We start from the raw sequence: 17,549 nt of genomic DNA on the forward strand, positions 1-17,549 counted from the left end.
GGAAGTTCTCGAAATTCTGGTCCTACACTGGTGCGGCTACAGTTAAGAAAAACCCCTCGATCCGTAGCTTGCTTCGTTTTTCTTAAAAACTGCACTCGTCAAAAGTATTATAGTATACTGATGTGGTGGAATGTCCACATAAAGTGGAGATTTGGGCCGGTTGGTTCGTTGCAAACAAAAAGCGCCGAAAAAATACAGGGACGCAGACGAAAGGAAACAGGACACATGTGTTGAAATTACTTATATGGAAATAAATTTTTGTTTTCTATCTGTAGACTACCGTGAAAAGCGTAGATGTCATGTTTGCACCAAGTCTGTTGCATATCGTAAACATTGTACACAGTTTTAATTAGCGTAACTTCCCAATCTCGTACCTCCCATTGATGCTGCTTCCTTGGTGGCCCTTGTTTTTTTATGTTGTTGTTTTTTGTTGTTCATTGTGGTATGCTGATGGTTGTGTCCCCATTGGTGCTTGAACAGTGAAACCTTACATCGATCGTACCAACCTGGATGTGTTGATGGTGAAGAAGGGAAAGCCAATCAAACTGGATGTCAACATCCGGGGAGAGCCACCTCCAAAGGTCACCTGGAAGCTGCAGAACAAGGTGAGTGCCTCACACATTTTCGATACGCATACGTCTAGATAAACTGCAAAATAATCCCTCCTGCCAAGAACCTTACGGGGTTGGCCTTTCTGGTGCTTGGCCCATTGAGCTCTTCCTCTGTCCTACTCTAAACTTTTGTGCAGTCTATTTATGCTGTGTGTTACCAACTGGCGCAGTTGCTTTTACACTTGGCTCAATATCACTCTTGGACAATGCACTTCCCTGAAAGGTAACTTCTAAGGTGGTACTTTTAAGGTTATGTGCCAGCTAAATATTTTCACTGAACATTTTTAATTGTAGATGTATTGAAGAAGCCATGCTTCCAATTATCTTTGACTTAGTTTACTCCATACAAAATGTGAAAGAGTTGTTTTTTTTTTTTTTTTAATAAAAAAAGCTTATTTATTGTTGAGTTTTTTTGTTTTTATGGAATGGAAAAGTTTATTTATTCGAATGAAAACATACAGTGTTCTTTTCTTATATATTAGCTAGAACCAGCAGGTCTGTCACAAATGGTGCTCCAAGGGCAGTTGGATAACTTTTGTCTTAGTGAGGCTAGGGATTGATTTAGGCTTGAGCTAATTGTTGTCACAGATTATGTTTTTGTTCTCTTGACAAGGTGGTCGAAACCAAGGATAACGTTGAGGTGGTCAACGTCGACTACAACACCAAACTGAACATCACCGACTCCCAGCGCAAGGACTCTGGCCTCTACACGATCACTGCCGAAAACGAACACGGCAAGGATGAGGCGACCGTCGAGATCATCGTGCTCGGTGAGAGTGGCATCCATTTTTTTTAAGATCCTTGGTAGCTGTGAAGGGGGGTGGTGTGAGGTCAGGTGCTCCGGCGTTTGTCTGTCGCGGGCTGCAGACATCCTTTTGTGTCGTCGAGCGCCGCTAGCACGGGCCAAAGCACGCGTACGGACAAGCATTCGACGGTGGTATGACACAAGACTACTAGCCGAAGCAAAACGTGCTGATGGTTGTGGCACAAATGCAGAAAGGGTGATAAAAGAATTTGATGTATCTTAAACCTTTGGGTTAAGTCAAGAGGACACAGAATGGACGCGTGAAGCCACATCAAGTGCCTCAGTGTCGCGGGATGTCGCAAGATGTCAGTGACGCGTTACATCTGCGTTTCCGTGAAACCACCATACTTTCCACAGATTTGCCTACTCCACTTCAGTTAGACTACAAAGGGCAGCCATATTAAAGACGCCGATTTCAGTGCCACTACGCAAATCTAGAACGAAGCTCGAGAGTTTCGGCGCTCCAGCAACATTTGATGGCTCGGTATATTTCCGGAAACTCCAGAGCTCTATCTCCTTATGCAGGTGCCCCGTCTAAGCCCGGTGGCCCGTTGAAGGTCTCCGACGTGCACGACAAGGGCTGCAAGTTGCAGTGGAACAAGCCGGAGGACGACGGGGGCAAGCCCATTCAGGCGTACGTGGTGGAGAAGATGGACACGCAGACGGGCAACTGGGTGCCCGTGGCCAGGGTGGACCCGGACAAGACGGAGTGCCCCGTCACGGGGCTCATCCCGGGCAAGCAGTACCAGTTCAGGGTCAAGGCCGTCAACCCCGAGGGAGAGTCAGAACCCCTCGTGTCGGACAGGCCCACCCTCGCCAAGAACCCCTACGGTGGGTTGGCATCGTTGTTGCCGTCCGACGCAGCTTGCACGTCACTGTGACTTGGACACCCCTGTAGCTTTTGTGACGCAAGCTGCATTTACGTCTGACGGACGTAGACACAGCTCGCACTTTATCATGAGTCAGGAACTTCTGTAGCTTTTGGGCCTTGGTCATCTTTGCAGCCCTGACACCTTCGTAGCTCTCGGAGCTCTGTAACTCGGACAGCTCTGAAATCCGCACGCTTCTGTGACCCTCCTTTCTGTAATCTCTATGGCAGGAATGCTTTTGTAACTTGTATGCTCGCTGAACTTGCACACTTTTGGCCCTTTCAGAACTCGAACACTTCCATACCTTAGACACCTCCTTAAAAACTTGGACACGTCTGTAACTCGGACTTCTCTGTCGCTCGGATGGATTCACAATCAGGACACTCTCATAACTCAAACACTTAGGTAACCCAGAAAACTCTAACTGGAGCACTTTTGTAGGCTCACAGAACTTGCACACTTCTGGCCCTTCTTGAACTCAAACACTTCCCTAAAAACCGGTACTTTTCCGTAACTTGGACTCCTCCGTCACCCGGAAACACCCAAGTCACAAAGAGAGTATTCCGAATGTCTTAACCCAACCCTACGCTCACCAGATAAGCTTCACTTTGGTTTTCTGAGCTCTAGCTCATTGTTGCCAGCACGCATCCTCTACCTTGTCGTCATGTCTTACGACAAACATTGTGGCTCCTCGAACCAGACGAACCGGGCAAGCCCGGCACGCCCGAGATCGCCGACTGGGATGAGAAGCACGTGGACCTCAAGTGGGATGCGCCCAAGAACGACGGCGGCGCCCCCATCACGGGCTACGTGGTGGAGAAGAAGGATCGGCTGGGCGGTGGCTGGGAGCCCTGCCTGGAGACGACCAGCTCCAAGCCCGAGGCCAAGGTAGAGGGTCTGGTCAAGGGCCAGCAGTACCAGTTCAGGGTCCGGGCCGTCAACAAGGCCGGCCCTGGAGAGCACAGCGAGCCCACCGGCATGCACCTGTGCAAGGAGCGCTTCCGTGAGTCTACCGCTCCAGCCGTACCCGTTTGGCAACCAATCAGTGTCGAGCCTCGCAGCCACGCTTTTATCCAGGCTTCACTTTCGTACTTCGCGAAATGCCGAATACCTAGCCAAAGAATGTTTTGTGTTGACAAACCAGTGTTTGCTCACACCAGGTGTAGGCACTGCACGTGTGCAGGAACCAGATTTGCACGAGTTAAAGCGCATACGCCGTGCCGACAGTGGCACCATTGCAGCGGCATGACGTCACAGCCGCGTGTTGGTCTATACAGTCTGGATCCAATGGCTTGTTGGCCCTTTGAAGCGCATGGGGCAAAGGTGCAGGCCGATAGCAAATCAATTCTTGGAGCGACCATATTGAGCGTTTTTTTGGGGGGTGCCGGAAAACGCCAAGCGCAGGAGTTAGGTGTTTCTGAATTTTGCTGGTTTGTTGGTTGTGGGCAATGAGTTTCTAATCAAAACTACATCTTTTTTCTCAGTATTTTAGGGCTTCGTTGCGTAAAACTTAGTTAAAAACCTGATTATTCGAAATGCCGCATGCCTCGCTAAATTGGCCCCCCTTGGGGTAACTACGTAATATGGTACCAGTCTAGCACCAGTATGGTACTAATTAGGTTGGTAAATGCCCTGTCTGCATCTGGGTCACCAACATTCGTCGTTCCTTTAATGAATTTCCTCAGTCTCGGGAATTCCAATTGCAAACCTTCGCCTCTTACTAGACGTTCATAATGCCGGATTGTCTATGTCATCCACCGAAAGTCAGCGCAAAGCGCAAATTGGACACGAATGCTGCGTCGAGGTTTGTCTGCAACTTGTGTTTTCGCTGACTGGACTCAAGTCCTAGCTGAACGCAGCAGTCATGTCTAATGAGTGTCCTCTGGTAGATGACGTAGATAATCCAGCACTTTACCCTCATTATGCATAACGGACACACCGACAATAGCGGCAGACACAAACTCCCATGTAGCCGTGACGTCTCGAGTCCCGGCATTAACGTGTCCGACGGACTCCCCGTGCAGTGGCTCCCAAGATCATCAGGGACAACTTGCAGAACATCACGGTCCGTGCTGGCCACGTGGCCAAGGTCAACGTGGAGGCAATCGGCGAGCCGCCCCCGAAACTGACGTGGTTCTTCCAAGGCAAGGAGCTGGAGAAGTCACCTGCAGTCAAGGTGGACGAGGAGGACTACAAGAGCTTCCTGGTCATTGGCAGTGTGACCCGCAAGCACTCCGGGAAGTACACCATCAAGGCGGAGAACTCCTCCGGCAAGGACGAGGAGACCATCGATATCCTGGTCCTCGGTAAGGGCGCCTCCCTTTCCGCGTCTCGGCGACGACCGTGTAGCTGGTTCTCGAAGGCCGACGCCTGCGGTTGGGGGTGGAAAACGTGGAACTTCCCCTTTTCCCGATCGATGGTTGATCGCAAGTACCGTAATATGGTACTTCGTAATATTTAGCAGGCACAACAGAAATAGACCTCCTAAAGGCACAATTGCCCCGATTTAGTCTCCCTTGCATCCATCACAGGTTTCTTGCAACATACTTGATGAAGAAAAAGTTTTACGGGAAACGTCCCGCACGTTTCGGTGTTGACTGAATGTCGGTTCAGTTGACACTGAATTCACTGTTTAGTATTAACCAGCGTTCCTTAACTCGGTTACGAAACTGCCCATCAACTCCACTTTCATGAGCAGTGCACCCCTCTCCCCTCGAGGTGTGTCTCTTGTCGTTTGACGCACCACCGTTGCTTGGGGGGATGGCTGCTACGGTAGCTACAGTTACACAGGTCTTGACACGCAGTGTCTAGATGGTGCTTCGTCGTAGTGTCTTCGAAGAATGCAGTTTTGAAATGCAACCTCTAGATGGTGCTTCAAACGACGGGTGCCCCTTCCCCTCCACTGGAAATCCACAACCGAGTTTTCAAATCATGTTGGCGCGTTGCGTCTGCTGTGGTTTGCACTTGCACTGTAGTACTTGGTAGTGCTTTGCCATAGCGTCTCAGAATCTGTAAAGAATACGGTTTTAAAATGCAGCCTCTACATGGCGCTTCAAACGGCGGGCTTGAGAGGTAGAAGGGGTACCGCCCTCTGGCGGGACTTCCACAACTTAATTGGTCTAACACTAACCAACTCACCGTACATGCCTCGCGCACAGACAAGCCCTCCAAGCCGGAGGGCCCCCTGGAGGTGAGCGACGTGGACGCCAAGGGCTGCAAGCTGTCGTGGAACAAGCCCAAGGACGACGGGGGAACCCCGATCGAGGGCTACCAGGTGGAAAAGATGGACACGGCCACGGGACGCTGGGTTCCCTGCGGGAAGGCGGACAAGGACGCCACCGAGCTGGACGTGGGGGGCCTGGAGCCCGGCAAGAAGTACCAGTTCCGGGTCAAGGCCATCAACAACGAGGGCGAGTCAGAGCCCCTGGAGACGGAGCGTTCCACTCTCGCCAAGAACCCTTACGGTGAGCGGTGGAGGTTACATCGGTGTAGAGTTCACCTAATAGACGTAAGGGAAGAGGTCTGCCGTCTTTTCGTAGGGGTGACCCTACATGCCCTGGGGAAGGGGTATCGGGCAGTTAAACGACAAGGAGGAAGAAAATAGGGGACTACAAGCATACTTCAAACACTGGCATAAAGGCAGACATCTGTGGTTCTGGGAGGGCCAGATTGCTGGTGATCCTTTAATAGACTTGAAGAAGCAGAAAAAAATATTACCCGCAAGGTTAGTGCATAGTGAGGTTTAGCTTCCTCTTGGAAGAAACCACCCACATCGCGCGTGCTATAAGGAAAATCTATTGACAAGCGGCTCAACTAGGCGTGGCAAAACAAGCACACCTAACCTTTTGTCTAATTTCTCTTTCCCCCCTTCTGCCTTTCTCATTCTTGGTCATTCTCTCAAGACGACGTCACGTGTCACTATGACATTGTACTACACTTTGACGTGTCACAAGACGTAATGACATATGTCATGCAACTGATGTTGCATGACACCCCGGGGCCCTAATCTATGAGGCGGGACCAATAATGAAGTTGGGCAATGGCAGCAGGTGGCGACGTCCCGATCCCTCGGTCCCGCCTCGGAGATTAGGGACCCCGATGTCACGCAACACTACGACAGCAAGTGCACCATGACGTCACGCAATATTGTGATATCACGTTACACACGGTTTGCTCTGGACACATTCTACGCTCCCAGTTATTTGTCGGCCCGATTAAGCTCGCATAGTTTTTTGTTGTTAGCCACGTGACGACGTTTCGTGACACGAACGTCGGATCCTCATTGCAGACGAGCCAGGTGCGCCAGGCACGCCCGAGATAAAGGACTACGACCGGGACTTCGTGGTCCTCAAGTGGGACCCCCCGATCAAGGACGGCGGCGCCCCCATCACGGGCTACGTCATTGAGAAGAAGGACAAGTACAGCCACAACTGGGTGCCGGCCGCGGAGGTGCACGGCAACGTCCCCGAAGGAAAAGTGGACAAGCTGCAGGAAGGCGACAAGTACGAGTTCCGCGTGCGGGCCGTCAACAAGGCGGGGCCCGGCGAGCCCAGCGACGCCACTGCGCCGCATCTGATGAAGCCCAAACACTGTGAGTGTGAACTCGACACGCCCGACTCTTTATATCGCCGTCTTAATTCCTAATAGAGGAAGGAAGCTCTTTGGTCTTGCAACATTCTAAATGGGCTAGGTGCTACTGTCATCACTCACAAAATGGAAATGGCAGGGAGGTCTTTTCAGTTTACCCGCCTCTGGCACGAGCTTGCGCGGGCAGCCATATCATGGCAGAAGTCACCAAGCGCGTCTAGGAGGCCGGTCATCCGAAAGAGATGCCCCGCATTCTCGTCTTGTCAGTGACTATAGGTTCAAAATGGTAGTGCAAAGTCGAGGCTTGAGGCCATTCCACACGTGCACCACGGTGCCGTTTGTCGGTGCTGAAAATAGTGCCGACCTTGCTGATGCGGTGCCGACATGGCGCTGCGTCAGTGATACAGAATAGGTTCGGTGTTGCTTGAATCCTAAGTGATGTTCGGGTCAGCGCTGCCGCGTCGGCCCTGTTCCCGGTGTTCGTTTAGCGGCGCGTTCTATGTGTGGGACAGCGTTTAGAAGGAGTTTCTAGTGCAGGAAGTGTTTTATGGGGCGTTTCCTACAAGAAAATTGTCGTGAACGAAGGTCGTAACGACCGTGCACATTCTGATAATGTGTATTAGGAACGACACACTGTGATAATGTGTATAAAGTTCGAGCCCCGGCGGTGCTCGAAGCTGGGTTGGTGCGGTGGCAGTCAATGCCATAGCCACCGAGCTGCTAGCACAGCTACTCTGAAGGGGTAAATGATTTTATTTGAATGCAAACGTGCCGTTGAGAGTGGAAGGTATTGGACGAAAATACTAAAATAAAATAATAAATGAAATTATTAAAGAAATAAAACGAAGAAAATACATAAAAATATAAAAGGTAAAAACAATAAATGAATAAAACAAAAATATAAATAGTGCAAATTAAGAAATAAAATTATAATAAAATAAGAAAAAGAGATGAAAAATAAATAGAATAGATAATAAACAGGAAAAACAATGTAGCACAAACGACACACAAAGTGTGGTTTGTGTGGGACGCATTTCGTGCTCTCCTGTCTTTGTCAGCTTAATTGAGCCTGTATAATGTTTTCTGAGTATAGCTGTGAGGCTTACGCCTGAGATAGTGTATGGATGTAATTAATTAAATTTAGAGTAAGATGTATTACAAGTCTTTTTTTTTTTTTTTTGCCAAAGAAAATAATGTGTAACCTCATCATTTCCACTATGACCACGTTTTGAGGATGATTCGTCCTTAACAAGCCACACGAACTGCTACAAAAATTCATTCATAGAAGTTACGAAAGTTACTGAAAGTTGGCCAAAAGGAGCATGTTCTCTTAGCAAAGTGTCGAGACTAGCTTAACTCGCTGCCTAGCTGTAAGTGAGCAGGTCATAGGAGCTGTCACATTCCCGTAAAAACATTGACGGATGCGAACAGGCACAATCTGCTCCTTATGCTCGAAAACTCAGTAATAACTTAAACACCCCCCTCTATCTCCTGCTTTATTTCTATAGGTCACCCTCGCCTCAAATTATGGCACATAATTTATTTATTTATAAGTACGATGGGCGCGTCCCTAAAGTTCTCGGTCTGACCCAGAAAAAGGCGACAGAGGTGAATGAACTTGCGGTACTTTTTGACATGTCTCCTTTGAGGTCCACACACTTCGCCCAACAACGCTCCAATGCCTGGATCCCATTCCCGTTTTGGACACTCATGCTTTTCCACGTGGCTCAAAGTCGAAGACGTTGATTGGGTCACCTTCTGCTCTTTTCTCCCGTGGACAGTGAAACCGCACATTGACCGCACCAACCTGCGCAACCTGACTGTCAAGGTGGGCCAGGCGGTGAACTTCGACGTCAACGTGATCGGAGAGCCTCCTCCGAAGGTCACCTGGGAGCTCGTGGGCAAGGGCGAGTTGCAGTCGGATGACAACTACCGCGTCGACAACATCGACTACAACACCAAGTTCTACATCATGAGGGCCACGCGCAAGGAGAGCGGGGTCTACAAGATCAAGGCCACCAACGACTCCGGCACGGACGAGGCGGAAGTGGAGATCAACGTCCTCGGTGAGAACGCTTTTTCTTTGGCAAACGTCTACGGTGCAGTTCACCTATAACGAGAACGAGAAAACCCAAAAATTCAGTCGTTACAACCTGTTACCGTTGTATCTGGACTAGAAACTGCTCGTGTCTAGTCTAGAAACTCTAGAAACTGAATGTTATATGCAGACATCGTCATATGCAGATTGCAGTGTGTTCCAAAGGCATCTTTTGAACTGGTCACTATCGCTAGTATGGTTCCTGGAACGCGTCTTGACCTGGTGTGTTCACCGCATATCAAAATCTGGTCTCTCGATTTTTTCTCAACGATGTTGTGTCGTGCTTTTGCCTACCTGATCCTGGTAGTGCCACAGCAGCAGAGGGACATGGCAGACGACCATTCTGCTGTAGGTTTCTCTCCAGCATTGCATTGATGACGGCGACACTTGCATTTGCTCGTCGTTTTTGCCAGAACTCCTGCAATTGACTGCCAGGGTCGCAACATCCGGCAGCTTGGCGCACCGGCTTCTGCGATGTAATTTGTTGCCACGTCAAGACCGCTTTGAATCCTGGGCGGCGTAAGGTGCTAAACGCACCAGTTGACGATGCATTCTAAACACCATACTTTTAGTGCAATGACATTCCTTTGCATTGTCTTTCTCTTGACTTTGGCACTGTAGCTTCTTCCATTTTTTTTTTATCGTTGTACTTGTTTCCTTGCCTCGTCGCCTTGCCTTACTCTGCTCAGCTTCAGTTAGGAGATTTAAATAACTTTCTGTCGAATACTTCCAGGCTGGTGCGAGGTTTTTGATTCTGAAGATCCGATTTCAGACCTGTCATGTTTTGCTTAAGGACCTTAGTTCTTAGGGGCTCTGAAGGGGCTAAGCGGGACACTGACACCCCCCAAAATTTTTTTTTAATTTTTTGCCAGGCGCTTCATTATGGTGTCGGAGGACTACCCAATTAATATTTTGCAACAGAGTAGCGTATTTTTTTAATAAAACCAAAAGACGCAACTGCTCGAAACCGAAACCGAAACCCGACGGAGGTCGGAGAAGTGGAGAGAAGAGAGTGAGTGGCGGAAGTCACGTGGCTACACCCGACCGTGTGTTTTTTTTGTTTTTTTTTTTCTCCTTCCCGGTAGCAGACGACATGCGGCGTATGGGAAGTGAACTGCTCGCCGTGAGATTCTTTTGCAGTTATGTATGTTCCGCTCGTTGTTCTCTACTCCAAGATGAGTTGTTTTGTACATTGAGGAGTTGGAGATGAGTAGTGAGTGCCCGTGGTGAATTTTGATCGGCTCCGAAAAGAATACACCCAAGATGTTGCGTGAAGAGCTGGCTCACATGTCCCGCGTCCGAAACAGAAGTGGCATTGTGCGACAGAGTTTCCGAAAGATCAACGGGATCGGAACCAATGGCTGGCTGCAATTCCTGTAGACCATTTACGGGCATCTCGGAAAGCGGACGCTACCTGATTTATATGCACCTTGCATTTTGTGGAAAGTGATTACATTGAGTTCGCAGGTGTCAAAAAGGATATCCCATACCATCTAATTCAGCGACGTGTCGTCCACAACATTTGTTTCTTCTTTTTTTTTTTTCTTCAGTAATAATTGTAAAAAAAAAGAAATGTAGACATCAAAAAATATTTAGAAAAAAAAAAAAAAAAAAAGTTTCACGGGGGATCGAACCCGGCTCTACCGGGTGTGAAGGGGACGTCTTTCCCACTGAGCTACTGGGGCATAACGTAAGTGGGGTATTTTTTTCCTTAGTAATAATTCAGCCGATAAACTGTAAGTTGGAAAGTTTGCTGCCGATTTTCCTCTCGCAAAAGCACTCCCGGGTCGAAGTCGGGATGCACCACGCATTGGCGACATTCTCACCTAGTAAAGAAATCGTACGCGTACATATTCCACTCGAAGTAGACACGTCGCGCTTGACGTTTGCGCGAGCGATGTCTTCAGCCACAAGAAGGGAGCGACGGCTCGGCGACGTCTTCGTGCAAATCGGCTTGGCGGTCGGGCGTGTCGTACGGGATGAATACCAATTCTTTTGACCAGTCCCAAATTTCTCTTTTAAAGGCAGACAAAATTCGCCGGTACCGCGAACGACAGTTCTGAAATAGAGGTCCCACGCCCGTCGTCCGCTGCCATCGCCGTCCCTGCGAGTCCCACGATACGCGAAACGACGCACGCACAGAATGCTTCCGGTTGTCCGTGGAACTTTTTTTCAATCAACGTATTTGCAGCTTTTTAGAAGCCACAAAAAATGGGTTTTATATTTTTTTCTATTTTTAATATTAAGTGTGTGCTTTCAGTGACCCACGACTTCGATTAAATTTGGTGGTCGCATCGATACCTTAGAAAACGGCCCGTGACCGCGGAAAAGAGAGTGAGCGAGACTCGAACCGGCCAGTTCTTGATCGGCGGTTTTCGGGCGGAAAGAAACCGAATTTTGAGCCGCAAATTCTGTTCTGGGTAGTTGAGCTCTCATATGTCACGTACAACTAAAAACCTCGGCGAGCATAAATACCCTGTCAGTGTCCCTTTAAGAAACTTGGACGACCGTTAACTAGACTTTGTGAACATGGTTTCAGGCAAGCCGGGCAAGCCCAACGGCCCGCTGGAGGTGTCGGACGTGCACAAGGACGGCTGCTCACTGAGCTGGAAGAAGCCCGACGACGACGGGGGCTGCCCCATCGAGTGCTACGAGGTGGAGAAGATGGACGAGGAGACAGGGCGCTGGGTGCCCGCCGGCAAGTCCACAGAGCCCAAGCTGGAGGTCAAGAACCTGGTGCCGGGCAAGAAGTACAAGTTCCGCGTGCGTGCCGTCAACAAGGAGGGCGACTCGGACGAGCTCGAGACCGAGACCAGCACCCTTGCTAAGAATCCCTTTGGTGCGTCTTTCCTCCTCTCCTCCCGCTTCGTAATAGGGTGGGGTTTGTAATTGGTGCGCTTTGATAAGTGTCGAAATTGTGTTTGCTTGACGGAATTCTCACTTTGTCGATTTCGATTTGGACCAGCACTGAACTAGCATTCTTTGTGTAAATATTGCTGCCTCATGATATGTGCAAAAGTTCCCATGTCGTTAGCCGTCGCACCATGCCAATCAGTTTAAGAATTTGTAAACTTTAAAACGAGACGTCTTATTTCTCATAACGTCATCTTTAGTACAATTATGCTCGGGTACAACTTTCTAAGGTGACAAAGTCAAAGATACGGGCATCTGTGCCAATTTTTTTAATGATCCGCACACATCCCACTTGCCGATGAGTGCCATGCACACTCACTCCTCGCTTCTGAATTGCCGCAGACGAGTAGTCCCGGAGTACGAGATTACCGTGTCTTGAAAATGTACTTGTCTGCATATTGACATTACTGATTGGGGCTCCTAACCCCTGTCAGAGCAAGCTTGCTCTGCTGAGTCAGCACTGACAGTAGCGCCGATTGAGCCATTGACTCTGTGTCGTCTCCGCTCTTCCGCAGACGAGCCAGGCAAACCGGGCCGTCCCGAGCCCACGGACTGGGACAGCGATCACGTGGACCTCAAGTGGGCCGCTCCGGAGAGCGACGGGGGCGCCCCGATCAAGGCGTACGCCATCGAGAAGAAGAAGAAGGGCAGCCACAAGTGGCAGAAGGCCAAAGAGGTGCCCGGCACCCAGACCACCGGCACGGTGGACGACCTGGAGGAGGGCGAGGAGTACGAGTTCCGGGTGGTGGCCATCAACCAGGAGGGGCCCAGCGAGCCCAGCGATGCCTCACGCTCCGTCGTCGCCAAGCCACGCAAACGTGAGATTTTAGATATCGAGGTTTCCAAGTAGAATGCTTTTATCGACTGTTCTCAATGTTTAAAGCATTGCAAAGTCCTTTGGAAAATAGAAATTTTTGGGTGATTCTGCTGACTGTTTAGACCAGCAAAGAACTGTTTGCTTGGGTTTGGAGCTTCTGGCTTGCAGGTCCCCTGTGGAATGCCCGAAACTTTCTATCATGGTTCCTAGCATGGTTTTCGCAATTTGCTTTCTATATCAGTTTTAATGGTGAACCGTTTAACAGACATCTAGATTGTTTTAGGAAAGCACAGTATTTGCCATGGACAGTCAAGAACTAAAACTAAACAATGCTAAAGGATCAGTTTGGTCTAGTGCACCTGCTTTCTTCCTGAAATTTCTGGAGTTCCTGACATTTGACATTCGGGTTAACATCTGCCGCCTGTGACCTCATAATTGAGATGGTACTACCGGGAGATTGATAATAAGCCGATGGATGAATTTCAAACCCGTCCCCCACATTCCCGCAGTGGCACCCAAAATCGACCGCACCAACCTCAAGGACACGACGATCAAGAGCGGCCAAGCCATCAAGTTTGACATCGATGTCAAGGGAGAGCCCGCCCCGACCATCGAGTGGTCCTTTAATGGTCAGCCCCTCAAGGGGACGGACAAGATCAAGCTGGACATCGAGGACTACCACACGCTGTTCATCCTCACTGGTGCCAAACGTGCACACACCGGTACCTACACAATCACCGCCAAGAACATGCACGGCACCGACGAAGCCTCTGTTCAGCTCAAAGTTCTCAGTAAGTATGGCGTCCCTGCATTTAAATTAAGGGCAATATGGACTTGGGGAAAGAGAAGGTTCACTGTCCAGACTGATGTGAGTGCATGCTTGCTGACGACTTGTATTTTGATGAGACGGTTCACAACATATGAACTGTTTTTGACAGAACTATTTAAACAATGATCGCAAGGATGCCGAGGATTCAAAACATTGTTTTTAAAAAGAAGTAACTTCTTTTTTTTTTTATAGACTTTTTTGTTTTACGTTTCCACGTCTTTTTAAATACTGCCCCTTTATTAAATCTTGCAGGAGTCTTCATATTGAAAGGAGTGGTTGCACAGTCTTGTTGTCCTCTTTAGTAGTGCATCTTTGGCGCATTGCCTTCAAGTATTTTGGGGTATCATAACCACTTTTTTACAGTGGAGCTCTTAAAGGTCATGCAAAGGAAAAAACATTTTTTTTTAAAGAGCTTAGATGGAAAAAGGATGTCATAAAATGATTTTGCAACGAAGAGACAAAATTTTGAGAGCTATATCTACGGCGCTATACGAATTTGTAGTTGGTGCCCGCAAGCGCCGCGGAAAAGTGGCCCTTACTTATCATGTGACTGGCTCTTATTTGTCACGTGGTGCTTGCACTCTTTCGGAACCTTCCTTTGGCCTGCAAAAGTAACTTATTCATCTTTGTTTGAAGTATAACAAAAAACTAAGATTAATAAGTAACTTTTAGAGCCCAAAGGAAACTCCTTTAAAAGCGCAAGCAGACGTGATAGACCTGTGCGCCGGTCAGATGACGGCGGCAGCGCCCCGAAGCAGACCAGCTTGTGCGGCGGCAGCAACGGCGGCGTGGAGAAACGCGTTGAAGCGGTGTCGCACAACACTCTGCGTGCGGCGGCGGCGTGACTTTGCGGCAGCGGCGACGCAGCGCGGCGGCACACAAGCCTACCATGTGACCAGCAGCGGCTCTCGCGGGCACCAACTACAAACTCATTTTGCGCCGTAAATATAGCTCTAAATTTTTTCTTTCTTCGTTGTAAATTCGTTTTATAATATTCTTTTTCTACCTAGCCTCTTTAAAAAAAAAGTCTTTTTCCTTTGCATGTGTAGGTTCCCCAAGATTGTGTCCGGTACCAAACAAATGTCGACACAAAACTTTGGACAGCTACTGCCATCTATGAGCGACGGCGGCAACCAAACAATCGGTTTGCCGTCCTCGATCATGGATGGCGGCAACCTTTCCAGTCTTTCCACTCTGGTTTTCACCAGAGTGGAAAGGCTGAATTTCTCTAGGCGTCATCCTAGATGTCCTCCTTGAGGTCGTCCTAGAAGTTGTCCTTAAGGTCGTCCTAGACGTTGTCCTTAAGGTTGTCCTCGAGGTCGTCCAGAAGTCATCCTTGAGGTCGTCCTAATGGTAATCCTAGAAGTCGTCCTTGAGGTCGCCCTAGACGTTGTCCTCGAGATGGTCGAGAAGTCGTCCTTGAGGTCATCTTAAACGTCGTCCTCTAGATTGTTTCTGAAGTTGTTTTAGGCGTCGTCTTTGAGGTCGTTCTCGAGGTTGTCCTAGAAGTCGTCTTTAGGTCGCCTTAGAGCTTTCCTTTGGGCGGCGTCCTTGAGGTCGTCTAAGAAGCCGTCCTTGAGGTCGTCCAAGAAGCCATCCTTGAGGTCGTCCTAAAAGCTGTGCTTGATGTCGTCCAAGAAGTCGTTTTTGAGGTCGTCCCACCATAGTACAGCTTCGCTGGTCTTCCTTCTTCATCAAAGTGGAAAGGCTGAAAGTTTTTTTTAATGCATATCTTTATTTGAGTGTTAATGGTGGATGAATTGTGTTATTTGTTATGTATTCCTGATAATTATTTTTTGCTTTTTCGTATGCCTCGCCAGCAGGGATGTATCCAAAGGGTCTGAATTACATCTAAATAAATAAACACCCAACTCCTTGGAGGGCCAAAAGCGACACGGGAAGATCGCTTCCTTGTCATAGATCGGTGCATAACAGGAAAAACGATAGCGCTATGAAATTATTTTTACAGCGAAGCTGTTATGCGCTAGGATCTGGGAAAAAATGCATCTGCGTATGTCGACAGAAAACTCCCCATTGGTCGTGGCAAGTATGAATAATAAAAAGAGGGGGCAACCAGCATGAGTCAGCCTTCCTTGGCATTATTAGATAGTGAGGTCCTGATCCCTTGTTATCATCTCTAGGCATCGTCCTCGTGGTCGTCCTAGAAGTTGTCCTTGAGGTCATCTTAGAGGTCATTCTAGACGTCCTCCAGGCATCATCCTAGAAGTCGTAAAAATAACAGTTTCGCTGTTCCTCCATCTTCACATGAAGTGGAAGGGCTCTACAATTTTTGGGGGGGTAAACTTACGTCGGCCATCTTTATGCAGGCAAGCCGGGCAAGCCCAAGGGGCCGCTGGACGTGTCGGACGTCACGGCGGAAGGCTGCAAGCTCAAGTGGGACAAGCCGGAAGACGACGGCGGCGAACCCGTGCAGCAGTACGTGGTGGAGAAGATGGACACGGACACCGGCCGGTGGGTGCCGGTCATGACCACCAAGGAACCCGAGGCCGAGGTCAAGGGCCTGGTGCCGGGCAAGGAGTACAAGTTCAGGGTCAAGGCAGTCAACCCGGAGGGGGAGTCCGAACCCCTGGAGACCGAGCAGGGCACCCTGGCAAAGAACCCCTTCGGTGAGAGAGGCCTGTGCTGTCGGGACGCCGTGAGGTCACCCGCCGACAGTAGATGCTAGGCTCCTTCGACTTACCTGCACCAGCTTGCACCGGTGCAGAAAAGTGCGGGGCGGTGTGCTTTCGGTTGTGTGTTGGCTGCACTCGTAAACCAAATACGGCGAGTAAATTGAACGCAGTGACTGTAGCGCATTTTTGGTCACCCGATTTTGTCCGCCGCAGTGTTGTTACGCGCTGCTACCCGTGTTCGAGTTCAAAGTCAAGTTTGTTGGTTTCAGAGGCATTATTTTAGAAATTAGTCGCGCATGAGCACTTTTCTATGAGCTATAGTTGTCGGCAGAGCGAAAACGATGGGGCACGTGTTTCAAACGTCCAGTCTCCGGCACGTGCTTCGTGCCTCACGCCACACTTTGACCGCGTGCACATACTCGAAGAGCACATAACGCTGAGGCATTGTCGAAGGTGGGAAGCTCACACTGGAGGCGGGACAACTGAAGCTTCTTCCTGCCGTTCACACCTTCCCAGCGACTCTGCGTCAACTCTCGGCTGGGGACTTGTGCTCGTTCAGTGTTTCACCGACTGAACGCGAGCTCCGGCCAAACTTTGTGTCAGAAACAACCGAGTAGCCTGTGTTTGATAAACTTCTGGGTGCACGACTGTTCAATCTGCCGTCCAGCAGCGGCGGCAAAGGCAGAGTATGCAGACGTCGGGGATTGTCCAAGTCAGGGGCCAATGCGATGAAACTAGACGTGCTCAGCGCGTAGTGACCATCATCGCCTGCATATGACGGTGCAGATCGTTTGTACAGAAATTATCTCCTACAGTGTTGACAAGCAGGGCGGAATAATCACACCCGGTTGTGGCGCGCAGACGAGCCGGGCAAGCCCGGCAAGCCGACGGCCAAGGACTGGGACAAGCACCACGTGGACCTGAGCTGGCAGGCGCCCTCGGAGGACGGCGGGGCCCCCATCACGAGCTACATTGTGGAGAAGAAGGACAAGTTCAGTACCAAGTGGCAGAAGGCCACCGAGATCATCGGGGACAAGTGCGAGGCCCGTGTGCCCGACCTCATCGAGGGCATGGAGTACCAGTTCCGGGTGCGGGCGGTCAACAAGGCCGGCCCCGGCAACCCCAGCGACGCGAGCGAAGTTGTCATTGCCAAGCCACGCTTTTGTGAGTCTCTTCTCCACCCATGTCCGCCCGTTTCAACCTTTGTAGGTGCCACGTGTACTCTGGCGGCGAGCACGAAAACGCTAGATACAAAAGGTCTCACGAAAGTGGATGCAGAAGTGAACTTTGAGAACAGTATTGCGGATGGTAAAAGTTATTTACTGTAGCCCGCAGTAAAATTGAGAAGGAACACAGATTGTCATTGTTCTAAAACAGAACAAAAATA

The 17,549-nt window shown here is 49.5% G+C and overlaps 1 protein-coding gene across 1 annotated transcript in view; it reads left to right on the forward strand.

The window, feature by feature from the left end:
- LOC115311742 (twitchin) overlaps positions 1–17,549 on the forward strand; it is a 224,392-nt gene that overhangs the window by 115,840 nt on the left and 91,003 nt on the right. Inside the window, exons 47-59 of the mRNA XM_042289324.1 lie at positions 481–605; positions 1,225–1,381; positions 1,942–2,247; positions 2,986–3,288; positions 4,310–4,591; positions 5,444–5,749; positions 6,574–6,876; positions 8,654–8,938; positions 11,510–11,809; positions 12,399–12,701; positions 13,210–13,491; positions 15,857–16,156; positions 17,024–17,326. Coding sequence (XP_042145258.1) covers positions 481–605; positions 1,225–1,381; positions 1,942–2,247; positions 2,986–3,288; positions 4,310–4,591; positions 5,444–5,749; positions 6,574–6,876; positions 8,654–8,938; positions 11,510–11,809; positions 12,399–12,701; positions 13,210–13,491; positions 15,857–16,156; positions 17,024–17,326 — 3,555 coding nt within the window. The remainder of the gene's footprint in view (positions 1–480; positions 606–1,224; positions 1,382–1,941; positions 2,248–2,985; positions 3,289–4,309; positions 4,592–5,443; positions 5,750–6,573; positions 6,877–8,653; positions 8,939–11,509; positions 11,810–12,398; positions 12,702–13,209; positions 13,492–15,856; positions 16,157–17,023; positions 17,327–17,549) is intronic.

This window comes from Ixodes scapularis, unplaced genomic scaffold (genome assembly GCF_016920785.2).
Source record: "Ixodes scapularis isolate PalLabHiFi unplaced genomic scaffold, ASM1692078v2 PGA_scaffold12__126_contigs__length_90152505, whole genome shotgun sequence".
NCBI lineage: Eukaryota > Metazoa > Arthropoda > Arachnida > Ixodida > Ixodidae > Ixodes > Ixodes scapularis.